Below are 20103 nucleotides of genomic sequence, written 5' to 3'. Positions count from 1 at the left end.
CGTGAATTGATAGAAACGTTAGCCTTTGTCTTTTATTTGGCCTATTTTTAGTTTCCGAGAGAAACAATTTTAATTAAACTTCCAGGTCAAAAGATACCGATTGTGAATAACGATATCGTGAAAATGTTAAAAGATAAATGTACTTACATCTAATTAAATAAACGTCACGACACCTGTTGGTCTCATAGCAGACTGTAACATTTGACCCGAACTATTAGAGGAAACGATTAATCGATTATATATGTGGTAAATATGTATGAGAATTATTTTTAAGAATTAAAGAAATACGATGAATTAATACTTTTCTCTTCGTAATCCCTTAGGACTTCGTAGTAAAACGTTTCACTTAATCTTACAATTTAAACTGCACGGTTCGCGATGTACATTTTATTTTTCGGTTTAAACGACTGAACAACTTTGGGTGAATGTTTTTATAGAATCACGAGAAAACATTGAACATTTTAACGATCGATCGGGCAATCGTTTAAAACACAATTAACAATAGGTAATTGTTTCATAAATAAAGCAAGGGACGGCCGAAATCATCAGAGGTTCATTCGTCCGAGTTTTACCGCACGATTAAATCCCCGAACACGTTTATTCGAAAACAATGAGGGTAGCTATCACGATCTCTGGCGCGCTCCGGCTCGGTAAATTAGATTTTCCTAAATTTCACGTCAAACCGTCGCATCGAATGTAGTTGCTAAGCTGCGAGCAGAAGCCAATTTTCCGTCCAGATTAGATCGTGCAAATGGTATCTCTATGCAGCTAAGGAATCACCGTGAATACGTGTCTTAGTTAGGCCCGTGTGTCACGTGAAAACGCCAATTACGGAGACGTAATTGCGCTTTCGACAATGCTCGTTTCGCCCCTCTTCCATCGTTACGTCCAATACTCACAAACTCACAATCGTATTTTCGATTTAATAATTCAAGCTCGTTTGCGATTTCCATATTGCGTTCGTTTCTCCGTCATCATCGAGGAATCGAAGCTACGATTTTCTAGATATACAGGTTGTCCAATTTCAATCTATAAACGCAAATTACTGGTAGATTGTTCTCCATATAAAAAAATAATTTCGACGGCAAGTGGATGGTTTCAAGGGGGACACAATCTGCAGTGTGTAATTCATTTTTCGCTAAATACGAGCTTAACGAACGAAACGTACTATCATACATTTTGTTTAACTGCATGTTCTCTGTAAATCTTAATTTTCGATACTTTTTCATCGAGATTCCATGATGCTTCTATACGTATAACGATCTAATTTCGTTATTAGAAAGAAAAGGAATGCTTAAAGCAATAGGCTGGCAACATTAGCCAAACGTACAATTAGAATAATTGGCAGGAAAAAGGTAAGCTGCATGCAATTGCAGGCGAAATATTCTTTCACGCAACATTTCAATTAAATTAGCCTTTTCGCGCATAACGATCGATCGCAAGTACATTGTCCACGGGAAGCATTCGTTCGAATGAAATAATACAGGCGCGGCGATCGGTCGTTACCGTGGCCAAACATAACCGAAACGAAGCTCGAATGGACACGCGATGATCGGCGAAAAAGTGAAAAAACTCGATCAGTCCTCTGGCCCGTGTTTGGGTTCCCAGCATTTTCGCCACTTGACAATATCGCGCAACCAAATTCTCGTCGGTTTCGGTTTCACACGGCAATCAATAACCTTCGTGTTCACTAGCGTTCTACATTCAATAATTCGCACTTTCAATAACTTCGTGCTGGATATTTATCCTATTCGATCGTCGACCGACATGAAAGTGTGAGTAGATGGAATATCCGTTATTACTATATGCTTCGTTACATATATAGTATCGGGCATTGCTGGAAATTCCGCATTGATAAATGAATAATGTAGCGATCATCGATGGTGTAGCTGATCTATCGAAGCTTAGTTAGTTTCGACAAGGATGAAGAATATAGCGGTGAAATGTTCGGTGAATCGTAAATGTGACAAATAAAAAGGTTCTTCAATGGAATCGAAGAGCGTTATTTTCAATAGATCATTTTCTACGATAATTGTTTAAAATTCTGTAAAAGCTAGACGACGGATGAAAATGTATGACACAAGATTGGTTTTAGTACAAACAATTGCGTAAGGTATGGATTTAAAGAAGTGAAACAACCTATTAGAATACTTATCGCAAAGTAATACTTTTTAAATTATTAATTACTTATTGAGGTTTTTGAATAAAAATAATATGTGCCTATCTTGATTAAGACATAAATCAATATCAACGTAACAATCGAGAAAGGTAACCAGTTGCTATTAATTTGACCTAGTTATCTGACGTATTTCGAATATTCGCGGAATTACATTATATTGAGAAAATAATTAAAGTGGAACCATCATCAGTGCAGCGTTTAAATTTCCACGAATTGATCATCGATATTTTACTACTTGAAAACACAATTCATAAGTGAATTCCTGTGTAATAATACCGTAACAGAAAGTAAATATTCGTGCCAAGCTGTACTAAACATTAACGCGGTGACGTGATTCTGCGCAAGTTTTATTTGCCAAATTCTAGCTAATCCTACGCCAAGTTTTTGCTTCTCTCATACGTGTATTAGGTTGCCGGAAAAGATTCTTTCGTTTCATAAGGTGATAATAGATGAATAACAATTTCTGTTTTATATTATTTTATTGAATTAGGTGTGATCCATTTCGTTCTATTTCTATTATTATGTTCGCGGATAATTCAATAAACTAATATAAAACAAAAAACATTGCGCGTTTATTATTTCCTTATAAAACGAAAGAAACATTTCGGACAACCTAATATACAGGGTGGTTGGTAACTGGTGGTACAAGCGGAAAGGGGGTGATTCTACGCGAAAAAAGAAGTTGAAGATATAGAATAAAAAATTTCTTTTTTTAATTTTTCCATCGAGACAACGATCTACAGTGAGATCCGTTATAACGAGACGCGATAAAGTGCACGCGTACCGAGCGAAAATTCAAAGTCGATTTTCTAGAAAACAAAGCCTCGAACGAAAAATTTTTATTATATATTTTCGACTTCTTTTTTCGCGTAGAATCACCCCCTTTCCGCTTGTACCACCAGTTACCAACCACTCTGTATAGGTAGGAAGTGCGTAATAGGAACGAACGTAAGGAAATTTGTTATCAAACAAGATCAATTTATGGAAATCGTCCGATATTAAGGGACGTATTCGATGACAGGTCAGTGAATAAAATTTTCAGCTATCCCATATGCGTTCTTTCATATCGACGATTCACGCGTAACGTATTCACGGTTCACCGAATCTACTGAAAAGAGCAATTCTTTTCTCATCGTTATTCCTTTCGCCATTCAGTTAGATTTGTATCATCTTCCTGCATTTACGCGTTATTAAATCCTCTTTAATAACTTTCGTTACAAGAGTAACTTTAATCGGAGAAAAATAGCAAAATTAAACGATTTAACCCTGTCGCGTTAAATGTACAAACGTGTAATATCGTGATCGTACATTAACAAATTATTAAATAACCAAACTATAAACGTATTTATTTTCGGCAGAACTGGTCTTAATTTTTTTTTCTTCTTTGCGGAAAATTAGAATTATACGACATTTATATGTTTCTAATATTAATAATTAATGGAAAAGAAGATATTTTTCTACAATCCGAAACAGAGTCAGTTATGACGCAGTCGATATAAAGTTCCTATGATAGAAAAGTTTTATTTTGTAGAAACAGTGATTGAAACAGCGAATAAAATGTAAGATCACGTAATGTGTGCCGAAAACGTACAGACCATGTATCGTAAAAGTAGAAAATATGACAGGGAGAAAACAAATATTTGCAATATCAGCGTTTTTTCATACCATGAAAGAACCCCTTGGAACCATGTGCGACCAGCAGTAACAGTTTTTCCGGGACACCGAGCAGCACAGAGGAAGGGTGTCAACCCCTACCTACCTTCCTCTAAATTTCTCGTGACTCCTTATGTTAGACATGAGATACGAGTTTATACAACTTCTCGTAGCCTTGTTTTCTGTTTTCTAATTTGGAAGATGCTCCCTGTGTTTTGAACCTTCTACCGAATAATTCCAGTATGATACTGCGCGAAATTGTTTACCCTGCTCCTCCAATTCTGTTATTAAAATCCTTCTCCCTCGTCGAAGAACGTTGAGCTTGTTATTGAATATTTATACTTTCGATTTGTAAGAGAGTAAACGAATTACAATTTTATTCTATTATTTATTTTCAAAGATTATAAGATCTTAAACGATGAAAAAGTTTCAGCGGTAGAATGAAAAAGATTTGTTCACTTATTTACGGAATCTAATTTTTAAGAATTACAATCTATATGTTAATATGTATAACTTTGATTTCAAATTTCGTTAGTAATATACAAAGGGAGCAAAGCGTAGGAAACAAATAGTTTTCTTAGCATTAAAAGTCCATTTTATGTACAGAAACGACCAAGTAATATAAGTATGACGAATCAAATGGTTCATAAGTAAATATTTGGAAGTATTCATATTTTCCAGCTTCGAAAAATACGATTCGTTTAGTTCACGGTGAATTAAAATCGTGAATAGTGCTCTGGTGAGACATGCTATCACAGCTTCGAAAAATATATTGACTTTTTTACAACAACAAACACACCAGCAAATTCCAATAGGATGACTAGTACTATTGTGTAAAAAAGCTTTTCAAAGCGGCAGCCAATAATTCACTCTAAAGTTTCTCAAAACACAGAAAAATATCGCCATTGGAACTATTAATATTCTAGAATTAAATCGCGACTGAAAAGCAGCTCTTGACAATCGGTATAAAAATTTCTTTCAATCGCGACATTCATCAGACGAAAATAAAGAAAAAATCTTCGTTTCATCGGTAGCACAATACCGATGGATTCGAGTTTATGTATAATTTTTATGAAATTTAATCGTAATTTAATCCATATCGGTGGAATTTCGTATCCTATCGAATCATTTCAGCCCTGAATCGATCTGAAAAACGCGTTTCACTCGCGCTGGACGAACGAACAACGACCGCGAGACAAAACGAACAAACACGGTGCCAACACCGCGCCTTTCTATGCTATATCTCTCCCTTTATTTTTATTTCTTCGTTGATCGAACGAAAAATTTCACCCTGATAACCGAGTTATCGGGGCTTTTTTTCGAAACGCGACCCGCACTCGTTATCTCGTTTCGCCATACCCCATCCCAGAGATAGTCGAAGGTTGGTGCACGCGGTTCCGCGTTAAAAATGCGCCGTGTACCTCTATTATCGTCGCTAAGCTTCGGCCTCGCAATCTTCACGCGGTCCAACGATATTGGATTTTCGCGAATTTCCATTTGTTAGCCGCGGTCAAGCGTTTGGTTTGGTTATAGGTAAGCTGATGAACCGTTAAACCTTCATCTCCCACCACACGCAAGATTAACTACTTTCCATCTGATATTCCGACTGCGTATCTCACGAGCCCATCAATCACGCGCCTGTTAAATTAATAATTAAGCGAACTCAAACGCGCAGCGGCGATCATATAATCCATTGATAAGCTGAACGATGGCTCGTCGAACCGGTTAATCCATGTATCATCGGCGTGGTAAAAGAGCGACGTGGTGGCTATGGAAAATAAATTTTTCAGGAATTCAATTTCAAATGGAAGGTTTAAAATAGAAAATTATTAATTACTGTACAGTACTTGGATTTTTTCTCTGATAGGACGAGGGAACGAGATAAATTACGGTTACACACTACGGATCATAGCTGTTAGTTAGGTTATTGAGAAAATTTGTAACGTCAAGAGACGTTGGAAGAGAACGTATTTTTAGCGATATAGAAAGAGAACGTTTTAATGAGCGATGTATGGCGTCATTTGTTTTACCGACTCTTGCCGTTTGTAAGTTGATCGGTCTTTTCTTGAAAAACTCGAAAGGAATCGCGATCTATGCTGAAACACTCATTATAATGTAGTGAAAGTGCCGGAAGCAATGGAAAAAAGGTTTTTTTTTCTAGTATTCCACTCTTTTAGATTCTTTCGAACGTAATTATGCGTTCATGAAGTAGAAAATTTTCTTTAATTAATCAACGACCAGGAAATTTTATTCTATTTTACATAATATCTTTCTGATTGAGAATATGAATGATAATGAAATGAAGTTTTTCTCTCCGTTATCGAGATTTTAATTAAAAAGATTTGTCTTTGTCAGAGGGAGAAACTTGTTTAATAATTTAAAAAAGGTGTTCGATAAAATTTTCCTGAAAAAGCTGAGTGAAATCGCCTCTGTCAAGGGGAAAAAGGAGGAGATGAAACGAAGTTTAATCACAAGTAAAAATCGCGGACAGCGATCGGAGACGAAACTGAAACTGAAACAACCAACAGGACGCGTTAAACGAACTGTCAAAAATACAGAGTCGACGGAACTGTGTTGTCACGCTCCGTGCTGTGGTAAAACTAGAACGTGTTGCAGATCAACGTCGATCACGGCTCGAAGGTTTAACCGTTGGCAATTCCATTTTAAATTATCTGCCGGTGTCTTCCGTTAAAAGCAGATTCTAACTCGTAGAAAAATAGAGGTTGATTAAAAAATAAACCAATGGATTTGAAATAAATTTTAAATCAATTTTAAGTAAAATTAGAAAGTCGAAATATTTAATTGCTACATTTTGATCCTCCTCTCCGACAATTTTTTCCGGCATACAAACATTCGTTCGTAATGAAATCACGAAAAACATTGCATTATCGACAATTATAAGGACCAAATATTCGATCGTGGCGTTTTATTCTGGAAAATGACGCGTTTTACAGCGAATCATTAATTCTGTGCAATCGCGCGTTACGCCAGGCATCTTTAGCATAGGCGAAACGTTTATTTTTGTCGTTAGAATTTGCACGGCTCTAGCCACCGCTAGAATACGCCTATTTTAAGCGTGTTGCCTCTAGGAAAGTTTATAGAGAAATATCCCGTGATAAAACGTGCAAGGCCTACTGCTGGGGGAATCTAATTAAGGTGACTCAATTACAAACTAGAAACAAAGTGACTTTATCGTAAATCTCTCAAAAAACATTGCAACTTCTAATTTACATCGTATTTTCCTCTTCTTTGTCATTGTACTATCTCTTTCTTTCTTGTTCTTCCTTTCTTCCCCTCTTCTTTTCTATAGTTAGTTTATATAGAATAATATAGAATAAATTCATCGAAATCGTCGAATTGATATCATTGGAACCGATGTCTATCATTGTCACTAATTACTCTAATTTGTACTTTATTCGATAGAAAGTTTTGGGAATATTCTCTCAGTTAGCTATCGCGAAATAATATAATCTCAGACTTTTTGCTTCAACGCTGGTGGTTTTCAAGTTTCTGTTAAATCAACCGCAATCACGACGTTTTAATTTGAATTTCTATTTATTATTCCAAGCTGCGCGTTGATAAAATTGCCTCGTCTCGATCTACGAGATCCTATCTTTAATTTCCAGAATGTTATCTTTATTTCAAACACAATTGATCGAAGATCGTTCGCCGATAGAAAATGTTCCATCATAAATCTATAATAAACAATTTCACAGGTGAGATGACGAAAATTGAATAAATTAGGATTACGTTCTGGAAAATATTTCTCTTTCCACCGCACTGTACAAATTCGAAAAGAGGCAATTACTCGCAATCAGAGGAAGAACACTATGAAAATACAAATAACCAAGACAAGGAATTCGCGAACATAATTAACGATATCCCGGTATAATTACTATTTTCAAACGGATCAATTCGTATTAATTGCCGTGATCGATTATCGATATTCTCTTCGATAGAACGGTTTATATCCACGTGAAAGCATGGCTTCTGGACGAAATCGTCACTTTTTAATGGTTTTTATTTAGCTTACCTTTTTGTCTGTCTGTCTGTCTGGGTGGAATTTTGTAAGCGAAGCTTTCCAACAACAAAAATACAATATAATTTTCAAAAAATTGACAACTTTTTTTTAATGGGTTTTATTTAGCTTATTTTTCTGCTTGTCTGGCTAGATAGGATTTTGTAAGCGAAATTTCACTCAATTTGCGAACGGATAGAAAGCTGAAATTTTACAAACTAAAAGGTAAGAAATTAAATATATAAATCGAAACAATTAAAAGGAGGTGATTTTTATTTAAAAATATACTAAAAAGAAGAGAATAATTTTTAAATAATCAGGTATCGTTCCAATAAATATTTCTCTATTTTTATCTCGTTATCGTTAGAAGATTACCTTTCTTGATTTATTACAAATTTCTTTATCCAAAATTTTTATTCAAGAAAATGCAAGAGTTATTGACCGAATGCAGGATACATCGTTAAATTAATACAACGTATCACGTTTTTATTTTTATTAATATGAGTTCAACAACTGAATAATGTCTTATTATATGATTATCGCGTATGCTCGACATATACAGTTTCCCTGTTATTATTTCTTTCGTTTACTTAATGATACCTGACTGAGAAAATTATTTTCTATTTTTAGCCAATTTGTAAATAAAAACTATTCCTTTTTAATTGTTTAATTTACGTACATTACTCCTGTTAGAACATGATTTCAAGAAACAATAGTTTACGAATTCTTCCTATTTTCACTCGCCTCAGGCATCAAGCCGTGCACACTGTATACGCGTGCTCGCTCAACCGTCGATTAGTGTTAAATGCATTCGCAGAGGGATTAAACGATTTCAGCTTTCCGAATAATTTTCTTTTTCTGTAAAAACACATTTTCTGTTTGACGAGCCATTTGAGCTTTCAATTGACTTTCTCGTCGATTCGCTTCCGATGATTTTTGAAATTTTTGGAACAACTTTTTCCCCGTTGTTTCAACAAAACCATGCGTAACGGTCGGGTACATTAATCTTACTTTTAGAAATCCACTCGCCCATCTGTCCATGTTTTTCGTTAGAATTGCCGAGAAACATAGCGTGGAATTGGCTATCAGAAAATGGAACACAGTGTAATTAATTATGTTAAATAATCGTTATGTTGGGATCGTTTATTTTAGAAAGCAGAATCTACAAATCGAGAGCAGTAGAACGATGGGTTATTCAAATTCTATTTACGTTAAAATATCGAGCTTCGTAATGCGAATTGATGTTACGTTGCAATTAAAAGTACTAATTTTGTAATTACGATATACGGAATAACATTGTCCCGTAATCGTTTTCAGGGCTTGTCGTTAATTAATGCTAATTGTGATGTAATGGTAAATAGTGTATAAAATTACGTCCCAATTTGCAATTAACAAATTTTTTAAATGCTCTAATTCAACAGTTTACTTTCTCTATAAGCTTCCTGTTGTAAATTCCAAAAATTATTATCTATAAATGCAAATGTTCAAGAAGTCAACAATTTACCATCGATAGATTTAAATATTTATTTTACACAGATCGAATAATCAGATTCTATGTTTCTATGTTTATCTCGGCCAGTAATTAAGAGTTTCGGCCGGTTTCCTACGAAATTTCTAAAGATATCGAAAAGTTGGGAACAGCAGCGACAGTTTATTTGGGTCAAAGACGAAACAGAAAATTTGTGCGTGGAACTTAGAGCTTTTTTTAAGGCGCGAGCGGCTAACGGACCGCTTGAAACTCGATTTCGTCCAGCGGTTACGCGCGTCGATTCGAGTCAAGTCGTTAATCGTAAAACTGTCAAGAACTGAAAAACTCCTGTATAGCGGTCGACTGGCCAACCGTCGCAGAGTTGCTTTTCCAATATTTAAAAGTTCGCCAACTGCAACGAAAAATACATTCGCCGTGCCATCGGCTCGTTAAGGCGCGAGAATTTTCGAGTCGCGCTTTTTCGCCGTTGATCGCTGCAAATTATCTACCCGCGAAGCAATTCTCGTCGTTAAGGACGATGCTTCGAAAGAAAGTATTTTTCTTTTTTGAGCGTAGGAAAACTAATGGAATTTCGTCCCAAAAATGTAGCTTTCGTTTTTATTTTCTCTATAACCGCTAAGAAAAATGAAAGATCCCTGATTTTCGTATGCATATCGTCTATCGAAGGCTAAGTGGATTTTGCACGATGGTTTTGAAGATTTCCAGTGGAATGTTAATTTCTTCGAAGATACCGTCAAACTGTCATTTTACGAGAATACGATAATCACACGTGTGTTGTACGCGGAATTTCAACATCTCAATTATCGACAATTTGGCAGTCTCTGTAGATCCTCAGAATCGCCATGCAAAATGCGCTCGAAAGATTTCAAATTATTTGTGCGAGCAGAGACGACTAATTGACGAATATCGTTTTGCACGTTTAATTTCCAATCTTTAATGAATAAGATAGAAATAAAAAATGGGCGTTTTTTTTTATTTTTCTCATAGGTTATTTAAAAACGAAGGAGACTAATTTTTGGAACATCCTGTATTGTACAGGACTATTTACACGTGATTCTTTAGTTAATTTTAACTGGTTAAAGATACTTGAATTTTTCGTGCATCTTATAGTTGCTGGAGAATGGAAACGAAATAAAGGCGCGAACTATGGAAAAGTTTAAAAGAGTATACTATGAAATTCCAATGAATGAAATTTTCTGGTTTTTTGAAGAAGTAAGTAGCTGTACAATTTTCACTTTGCAAAAGTAATTCTTTCCGCCCTGCGAACTTTTGCGTGGAAGGCAAGTAAAAAGTAGAAACGTAGGTAGAAAGTATTTATTGCTTTGAGAGAAGAATATTCATTTGATTTCTTTTCTCTTGTAATAAACGTAGCTGAGTTGCAAACTTTTTCAATTCGCCGTCTTTGTTACTTTCGTTACTTCTCAACTGTTTCAAACCAGATGGAAGCATAATTTACAATTTAAAAGAAATCTAACAACGTTAAATCAAACGATATTTCCCAGCACTTGTTTTATCATATCATATAAACTGCCCCTAATATCACGCGCACTGTGTCATATTTCATTTCGAAAAAAATGGCCATCATCGATGCGTGAATAAATCACGGATTTATTGGCATTGAACGATACAACGTATTTGTCTTGTCTTATAAAATCATTCGTAAGGGGAAAAAAAAAAAGGAAAAGATGATACATCATTTGTCACGCTGAAGAAACAAGGAACTAAGTCGCGATAGAGAAACGAGCAATCCATTTACTCGTGGTCGATGTTTATTTTTTCAAGTTTCATGCATAAGAAGGGGATACGTGAATGCGAATTAATGAATGTGTATAAAGAGAAGAAAAAGGTTGATCCGCTTAACTGCCGCGATATTCTCATTCATATCAAAACGAGCTTAACTTTAAAATAGTTATCTTTCACGTAGCAAAAACAAACAACGGGCTACGAGTAAACGTTTTCCTACAAGTTTCTGTCCTGCAAACGACGAGAGCTGCGCCATTACGAGATTAAAATTCCTCGACCTCTTAATTCACCAAAAGTTTATGCACGAATTTGCTTGAATTTTCCTGGCACAACTGTCACCTTTGAATTTCACATCATTTCCTTCATTCTGTTTCGCAAGTTTCATTTTTCTCTCTTCTTTTCTACTGCCCCTGTTTCCATTTGTCGAGTTTAAGCTCGACATTGTTACAAAAATTTATCGACTACGCTCGATGAAACGTATCTTGGCTCGTAAAAGTGTTCGAACGCTCTTGCAATTAGGGTGATTAACCCTTTGAACGAACGACTCTTTTGAGGAAAGGCAAATGGAATTATTTCACGGTGCCCGATGAGAATCGTGAATCTACAACTTTTTGTTTGAAATGAACTATTAGTCCGTTTGTAAGGTATAAAATTATATTAAAAGTCAAAGCGGTAAATGCTGTGATATCTCTGAGCTGAAAGTCGATAACTAAAGCGCTACCTTTGATTGTTGGAATTTTTTCCTATCTTCTGATTCCAATATTAAAATTTTTGATAATTTGTTACTACTTTTCTGAATATTACGCTTTAGTAGTTTCATCGATGGTCTGTAATTTTTCGCAAACTTCTGTTTTACCTTTCAAGTCGTAACATTATGAAACTGCAATTATCTGCACCTACTATAGAACTTTCCTAGTAATTAACACTTTAATTAATAATGGAGAATATCGATCAATAGCTCAACTTTTATATACGTTATCTGTAGATAAATGTCAGTTGGTATCCTACGTGAAACAATAATGTTTTAATACTTATATAAATATTAAAAGTACTTTAACTTTTGCAAAAAGTACACAAATGTAATATTTTTAAAAATATTTGGTGTTCTACTCAATATTTGCAGTTTACGAATCATTTTGTATTTAACAAAGAGTGCTATTGATAAAGTGTTAATGTAACTAGAAAAATATATATACAAATGATTCCTTCCATCAACCTTCACCGAATTAAATTTTATTTAACCGTCTCGATACTTTTTACGACAGAGCATTGCTAAATGTAGTGTAAAATAAATGCGAGAGTAAAAAATCAATACTAATGACATTTAAATAGAAATTCTACAGCAAGAACATCAGATTTTCCGGATCACTATTCGTCATATTACGAAGGAAAATCAAAAATCGAAAGTACTTCGGAAAAAGCAGCGCCCACACAATCAGACTGAAGCAGCTGAATCAGCCGAACCATTGTTCAAAAACTAAAGAAGAAGCTGCGTACTTCTGCTCCAAATCATGCAGCAATGGCTGCTAACTGTTCGAGAGGAGCTGTACGCCCTAAATTCTACCGTAGAATTTTACGTAGCTGCATTGCCAAGTAAATCTCCTTATACAAAAATACAATACGCTATAATACCCAAAATAATCCGAAGCATGAATTTCACATTGCTAATCGTCCTAAACGACGTTAGTTCGTAAGAAACGATAGAGTCGTTTTTAACACATTCAGTCTGATGAATTTCGAGCGAATAATTACCGAATTGCGAATGTTCAACTTCACGTTTCTATAAACATAACTAAAAAGATGGGGAAGCGATCAGTTAGAGATTCGTTTCACTCGCTAAATATCATAATGGCACGATATTATACTTTTGATATTTTATTTATATATTTTTCAATACCACGTGCATTCTTTCGATTTCTCAGGAATACATAAAAAGCCGCAATTTTATTACTTTCAACCTATTTCCCATGAACGCAAGAAACATTGTATAAAGCAATACAGTCATCAATTCTCTCGGAACATTTGTCATTTCAACGCATAAAGGCGCGTGGGAAGCTTTCAGCTTGAAAATAAAAACATTTCCTCGGACATGAAGTTAGTTGGCATCGCGAATGGAGTTGAAATTGCGGCAAGAATTCGACCAGCCCGGCGCAGCGGAACAATATTTGCATACAGTCGCCGGATATAAGAAAACGAGCGCGAAATCGAAACGAGGAAAGAATAAAGTTTCTCTGTTTGTGTATCCCGCGAGGGCATTGCGAGAAATTTATGGGGTGCACGTTGCCGTTGCGAAGATAGGCAACGCCACCGTGAATACTCGCCGCGTTTATTATCGAGTTCGCGACCGCGTGAGAAATTCCGGGATATCCTCTATAGCGACTGCTAAGAAGTTAATGAACTTTGAAGAATTTCACTCTTCTAGCGCGAGCCTTTGCCTCTGGTTACGCAGAAATCATCAGATTTGTTCACGCCAACATATTCGAATTATCTTTACACAGCACAGAACTATGCTGTGTGAGATATTTCGTTGGAATTAATTAACGCCATCGAAACGATGGTAACCAAAGTAACCCTCGACCATGCTTGTTTTTTCCAGAAAAGCAAAAGAACACTCCATCTACTTTAATTTCTGTTCTAAACGTTTCAATGCTCCGAGCAAAATATTTATCACGTTACATAATTCCTCCGAGTGTATCCGTAATTACATGATAAAATAATTATATCTAATTAAATCATGCGGTTCGGATCGTGAATTTCATAGTAAAACCTTTTATCGAACAGTTTATTTTCATTCGAAGATATATCGACCTATGCATGGATCATGTTCTATAACATCGACTCGATTGATTGCTATAACGCACTATTATCTAACGAATCGAAAAATTCAATAGGAGACGTTTTTATCACGAACATTTACAGCAATATAAAATTCCTGAAAGTCCTCGCTTAAAATACAAGTCGATGCAAATACGCTCTTTGACCTGACTTCCAGATTATAAGACACGGACCTCCTAGGAAGCTTTCGCTTGCTTTACTTCTGTCTGGTAGTATGCCCAGGATGAAACGCAACCTTTCTTTCTCCTTCCTACCTTATAAACCATCTTTTTTCTCCTCTCTTTCATCGTTACAGTTTTCAATAATAATTTATAAGTTATAAGTTTGACATATGTATGTGTAATTCTCAAAAATATGCGATTTTTTCAATGTCGATGTGAGTAAGGTCTTAAAACTAAAGGAATTTAATATCAAAAAATTGCGAAGTATATTAACTTCGTGCTGGTTTCATATCCTGCGTCACATATTTTATCTGGATATCAAGTCGAAGAATACTCACTGTCAAGTCAATGAAAACATTGCTCCGCATAGCAGAGAGAACGTATCTAATATTATGGGTAATAAATTATTGTTCATGTGTTCGAACGACGTGACAGTGAATTATTCGCAAAAATTATTGAAATATCCATGAAAAATTTCTGCAACGATAATTCATGCAAGGGAATGTTTCGACGAAAATAAATCCTTGTATTCTCTTGCTGTTACCTATATGAATTTATTAAATTACCATACTTATCGTTGCTCTGACCCGAACATTATTTACATCGTAGCGTAAATACGTGAAGAGCTTTCTTTTTTTAAACACGCCAGCGCTGCTAAATCCTCGGAAACTACGCTCCCCTCACTTGTTTATTCGGATGATTTTTAGTTAATATTCTGTACGAATTTTTCCTTTCACATTTTTGCTTGCGGAATTAATATGATTAATATCAAATATAAAAATATCGCGCAGTGATACAACTTCCACGTAAATTTTAGTTTTTGTAACAAGGATATTTCCAAAAATATTACTTTGATTTAACGTATGATATTATTCAATTTGAAGGAGAGGTTTGTCACAGAATTATCAAATATAAATTTAAATATTTCTCACACATACTGTGACTCGTGAAACACTCATGAAACACTCGCCATACGAAACTTTCAGATGTATATTACATGTATACACAAAACATTTTTAAATTGCATTAGCCACGGTGTACATTCATTTGCAAGGATAAAATATGACTGCACATTTTCAGATTTATTTCAAACTTTATCTATACAATTATGATAAATGAGTTTCCTTATGGTATTAACGAAATTTCAAAAAATTTCACACATAATACACGTATTCGTAAAAGGATTTGAATACTTTCGTCAATGATTACACTGTATATCCGCTATATCTCTTCTTAATTAAACTAATTGCTTGTACTATACTGCGTGTTAAAAGAAAGGACCCAAGGTTTTAAGCAACTTTCGTACCCATTCATCAAGAGGAACAAAAAATACCCAATCTTGGAAAATCAGTCCTTTCGTAGAATCGATATTTATCATTTACGAACACTCGACCTCGTAAATGAGTTTCTTTTTTGAACGTAAACAAAGAGAATGATTCAAGGTTGTCGATACAAAATTCTTACTGGCACCAAAGTAAAGCGACATCAAGAAAGTAAAAATCTTGCGCGTTATACTAAATGTTCGATATGTTTCCCTTGCGTCGCAATGAAAAACTCATATCTATTTATCATAGTCATAACGTAGTCCTGAATCAATCTCTTTGTTTACTTTCAACGAAGAAACTTATTCGCTACATCGACTGTTCGTAAATGATAAAAATCGATTTTACGTCGAAAGGATTGATTGCAGGACCTATACCGATTGGACATTTTTCCTCCTCTTGGCGAATACTATAAGCCCTTAAAGTCTCCGACCCTGTATACCATAATCAAATTTTAGAGAGACGAAACGGAAAACAAATGCTGGAACTGCTGACGCTTGAACTGAAACGCTTCGTTAAAAAGTTATAACGAAAGTACGAAATGACAATGGACTGACGTTTCGTCTATACAACATAAGAACACATTACCGATATCTATCTGATACGTTTACACAAACTGCAATGTTTACTCACCGAGGTCAAGTAGCCCCGCGATGGTTAAATGACCATTACCCTCAACGATGAGGTCGAGGAGGATCGCTTTCTTGACCCTCGAGATCATCAGATATCACGTCAATGGATTATTATTTTGTGCGAAACTGTGAAGGAGAAAGTTTATCGAACAAAAATGAATACACGTTGGATGTTAATGCAAAGATTCGAGACCTATTTGACACAATTTGCTGTTGCAAAACCGGGACACACTGTATATTTTTTAATCCAGGAATTACGAAAAGCAGTTGTGAGATGTTTGCAATTACTCTATTTGTGGCACATGGAAATGTGAAAACGTCGCTTGGAAACGGCTCTTGGAAACGTTAAAACACTCTATAAAACAGCAGGTTCTTTTCTGCGTAACCAACCCCGTGGAAAACTAGAAAAATCGAGCAATAATGGTCAACGTTGAACAAGTTGAAAATAAACCCCTACGGGCTATTAATTGGTATCAAAAAAAAAAAAAAAAAAAACAAAAGGTAAAAAAACTCTCAGTTCCCTGTCGTTAATCATAGCCGTGGAAAAAAGTTACAATTAGAACTATGACCAGGAAAAATTAAATAATATCAAATAAAACGACGCGTTGATTAATTTACACACAAAAGGGGCGATATAATCGCCAACGTGGAAAAATCATGGATGAAGAAAATTTTGGAAAAATATGGTGTTTCAAAAAATAGAGAGAATTCAAATGTGACAACTCGGTAGAAACAGAGGGTTCGTACGAAATTAACTGGTAGGTTTGTTTTTTCGAGACGAACTACGAGCAGATATGACAAATGTGGAAAAATCTGCTCTAAAACGACCTGAAACAATCCATCAGAGGCTCATTGTACGAGCTCGAAATTGTGATCGAGCTGGGTTTCTATCTCGCTCGAAGATTCTATGTCTATAAATATGCACCGTGCTTAAATTCGCCAGAATATCACATACTTGTCTCGTGTTATATAAGCAACGAATTAAAATTTTTATACAGTCGTTCACGTTTTATTATGACAATAATTTCTATATAACGCTTGACGAGTTCTTCCTCTGTTCAGTCGCTCGATGACGGAGGCGATACCTCCAAGCAAGTTTTACAGACGGAGCATCAATACTGTGCTCTGTGAATCTAATCCTGTGGATGCCAAGAATTTCCATTTCTACTAATTGTAACCAGTAAAATTAATTAATTAATCTTCGAAAAGAGAAAAGACTGTAAATTGTAATAAATTTGTCCGTACAGTAGCTTTAACGAATATCGCGTTATCAATGTTACTATAACAGAGCCAGATCAAGAAATCTTTCCATTTCGATAGAAAATATCTTAAATTAGAAAATTTATAGACAAAAGAAATAGTCTACTAAATATATAACGGAACGGGACAAAATTTCCGCACGTTCCGATAACTAATAGTCATCTTTACTTCTGCTTCAACTATTTATAACTATCGTATTCGTTATCCGAAAGTATTTGAATCGATACGATCGCTTGCATTGGCATAGTATTATAAACATTACTACGTATTGAATCACGTATCGTTTCCATTTCTGTGATTCTGTATTTACAATAAAAATATTCGCATTAGTAGCACTTATGATTAAACAAATAAACTCAAAAGACACGATATTTATTTACTGAACGATCCACAATAAAATATAACGTTGTTATCTACATATATCTATACGTATACACCTCGTATCGCCTTAATTACGCAAAACATTCCACGATCCAACGTTACAAGCTACTCAACCCATTAACCCGGATCACCAATTGAAATTACACTTCGTGTCGCAGCCAATATTTCCCGGAGCGTCGTGTTTCTCGAGCAACAAACAATCGGGAGGGTTTGTTTATCGTTCGGGTCCAAGTAACTTGGTGACTCTGTCTCGGTTACAACCAGGGCGAGTTCCATGAATTTCGTAAAACACGTTCGTAGGGCGCGTGACACGATCGAACTTCGCTACCCGTTCTCGTTATACGGAAAGCAGAGCCGTACATTTTTTGTCCGCGCAATGCTGGTTGGGAAACTCTCAAAAACTTCCCACTCGGTTTTCACGCGTTTTCCGCTCGTAAATTCCTGCGCGTATCGCGGCCCATTTGTACACAGGCGCATTCCTGCCCTTTCTCTCGCCCCGTTTTCCTACGTACCAACGTTCTCTCTCGTCTCTCTTTCTCTTCTCCGATAACCTCTAAATATCTCCTCGAGAACGTGTAACTTTTTTCGAGTTCACGCACGAACCGTTTCCACGATCCTTCGACCTATCGTACATCGCGAATTCTCGTCGTATCGCGCGAGATAATTCTTCCCATTTTGCCTTTCCTTTCACGATTTCTTTTCGTGCTGGGCTATCCAAAACTACCGACGAAGAAAATGAAACAACGATAACTCACCTTTAACGCCTTGAGGAAGTTGAACAGAACCGAGGAGCAGCAGCAGAATTGTCGCGATCATGTCCCAGCCGGTAATCCTGCAAAGTAAATCCAGTCCACAGCCCATCCTGAGAAATCAACAAGCCACGGCGAACGAAAAGGCGACTCAATAATTCACGCACCACATTCGTCAGGTCACTGTACCGTGATCTATCTTCTAGCTTGCCCGACCTTCACTCACGGCCAACACACAACTCACTGGCCAACAACGGACGGCCAATAATTCCCAAACAACAGGTCGTGCTCCGTACAGTTGCACACCAGAAATTTCAACCGGAATGGAGTTCTACGGTAACGTAGACTGTTCGTGATGTTTCAAATGAGCTCGAGAGGACCTGCTATCGTCGCCTCCAAGATACTCCCACGAATATCGATCTTTTTCGCGAAACATCCGATTCTCTGGATCCAGATGCAACGCACGCCCGTCAGATCACACTAAATTCATCGTTAGTCACGTATATGGCAAGGTATAGGTATATTCGACCGAACCAGATCCGAAGGAAGACTCTGTTCTGGTATAAACGAGATCCGTCGGGTTGCTAGAAACGTGTCAGCGGAGCGCGACAGGAGAGACGACACGGAGCACGTGCACGCTCGATAAACGGCGGGCTACTATGCAGCCAGCCACGGCGACTGGATGGGAAAGAACGAGAGAAACGACGGAAGAGACGGGGGCAGAGAGAGAGAGAGAGACATAGAGGGAGAGAGAGTTGGGTCCAGGGCGTCGACAAGCTGCTGCTGCTACTGGAAAGGGTTTGGTATCCCTCAATGAAGTGGATATCGCGCGCGATCTGCGTTAAGGATGAAGACGATCTTTGGAGAACGATGATCGGTCGAGCCGAGCGCTGGTCGAGTGTTAAAAATCGCGTGGTACCGCGTCAAACGTGTACCACGAGTGTTACGCGTTTGTCGTTTAAACGAGAGAGAAATTCGCGATGAACGACCGACTGATAGAGATAGAGAGGGAGGCCGCGACCGACTGACAGGCCGGGAGACGCGATGGCACGATGCGATACGACCGATTCGTACGCTCACCCGAAACTAAGCGGTTCGTGGCGGACGGCGCGCACCTGTCGTTCCACTGGTCGCTGCGCATGTCCCTACGAAGGAAGCCGACTGCCTGCCACGGCTGCTCTCGTATATCCGTCCGGGATGGCTCGCAGGTGGGAGAAGCATGCCGTGTACTCATCGTGCACCACTGTCCAAAGGTGGTGGCAACGTCCTGCGATCTCGAATTAAGATTTTTTCATTGTAAACCTTGTCATTGTCATCTTGCAGAATGATTTATCGAACGTTATTCGTTTGGGTAATTCTTAATACTTTCGATTATTTAATTCGTTTCGTCGTATTGCGTATATGGCATGTTTGATGAATTATTGCGTACGATTGGAAAAACTGCTTGAGAAATGCTGTTTTTAGTTGGACGTTAAATGTATTTCTCATTGCACGTATTGAGTTGCAATCTGACATTGTTCGATAGGAAGAGTATGGATTTCTAAGAAGAGGACAAGAACTTTCTATGAGAAACAGATAAATAATTTCTTTTATTACGCTGTATGTATATCGTGTGTTTGATATTCGATTGTTTCGATCGATTATATGATGTATAGGATATTATCGTATACGTATTAAAATA

The 20103-nt window shown here is 36.7% G+C and overlaps 1 protein-coding gene across 4 annotated transcripts in view; it reads right to left on the bottom strand.

Moving 5' to 3' along the window:
• Nucleotides 1-19560, bottom strand: part of LOC117231202 (hemicentin-1) — a 427506-nt gene extending 407946 nt beyond the window's left edge. For 3 of the 4 annotated variants that reach the window (XR_004492917.1, XM_033489393.1, XM_033489392.1), the window contains exon 1: nucleotides 18429-19552. Coding sequence is in view for 3 of the 4 variants with exons in the window: in XM_033489393.1 (XP_033345284.1) it covers nucleotides 18429-18534 (106 nt within the window). In the remaining variant the exon portion in view is untranslated. Of the gene's footprint in view, nucleotides 1-18428 lie in introns of all 4 variants that reach the window. The other variant, XM_033489394.1, reaches the window with a different exon arrangement.
• Nucleotides 19561-20103: the final 543 nt, after the last annotated feature.

The sequence above is a fragment of the Bombus vosnesenskii genome, unplaced genomic scaffold (assembly GCF_011952255.1).
Source record: "Bombus vosnesenskii isolate JDL3184/JDL3185 unplaced genomic scaffold, Bvos_JDL3184-5_v1.1 scf7180000013272, whole genome shotgun sequence".
NCBI lineage: Eukaryota > Metazoa > Arthropoda > Insecta > Hymenoptera > Apidae > Bombus > Bombus vosnesenskii.
Note: the sequence above shows the minus strand (reverse complement) of the source record. Positions and strands in the feature narration are given on the sequence as shown.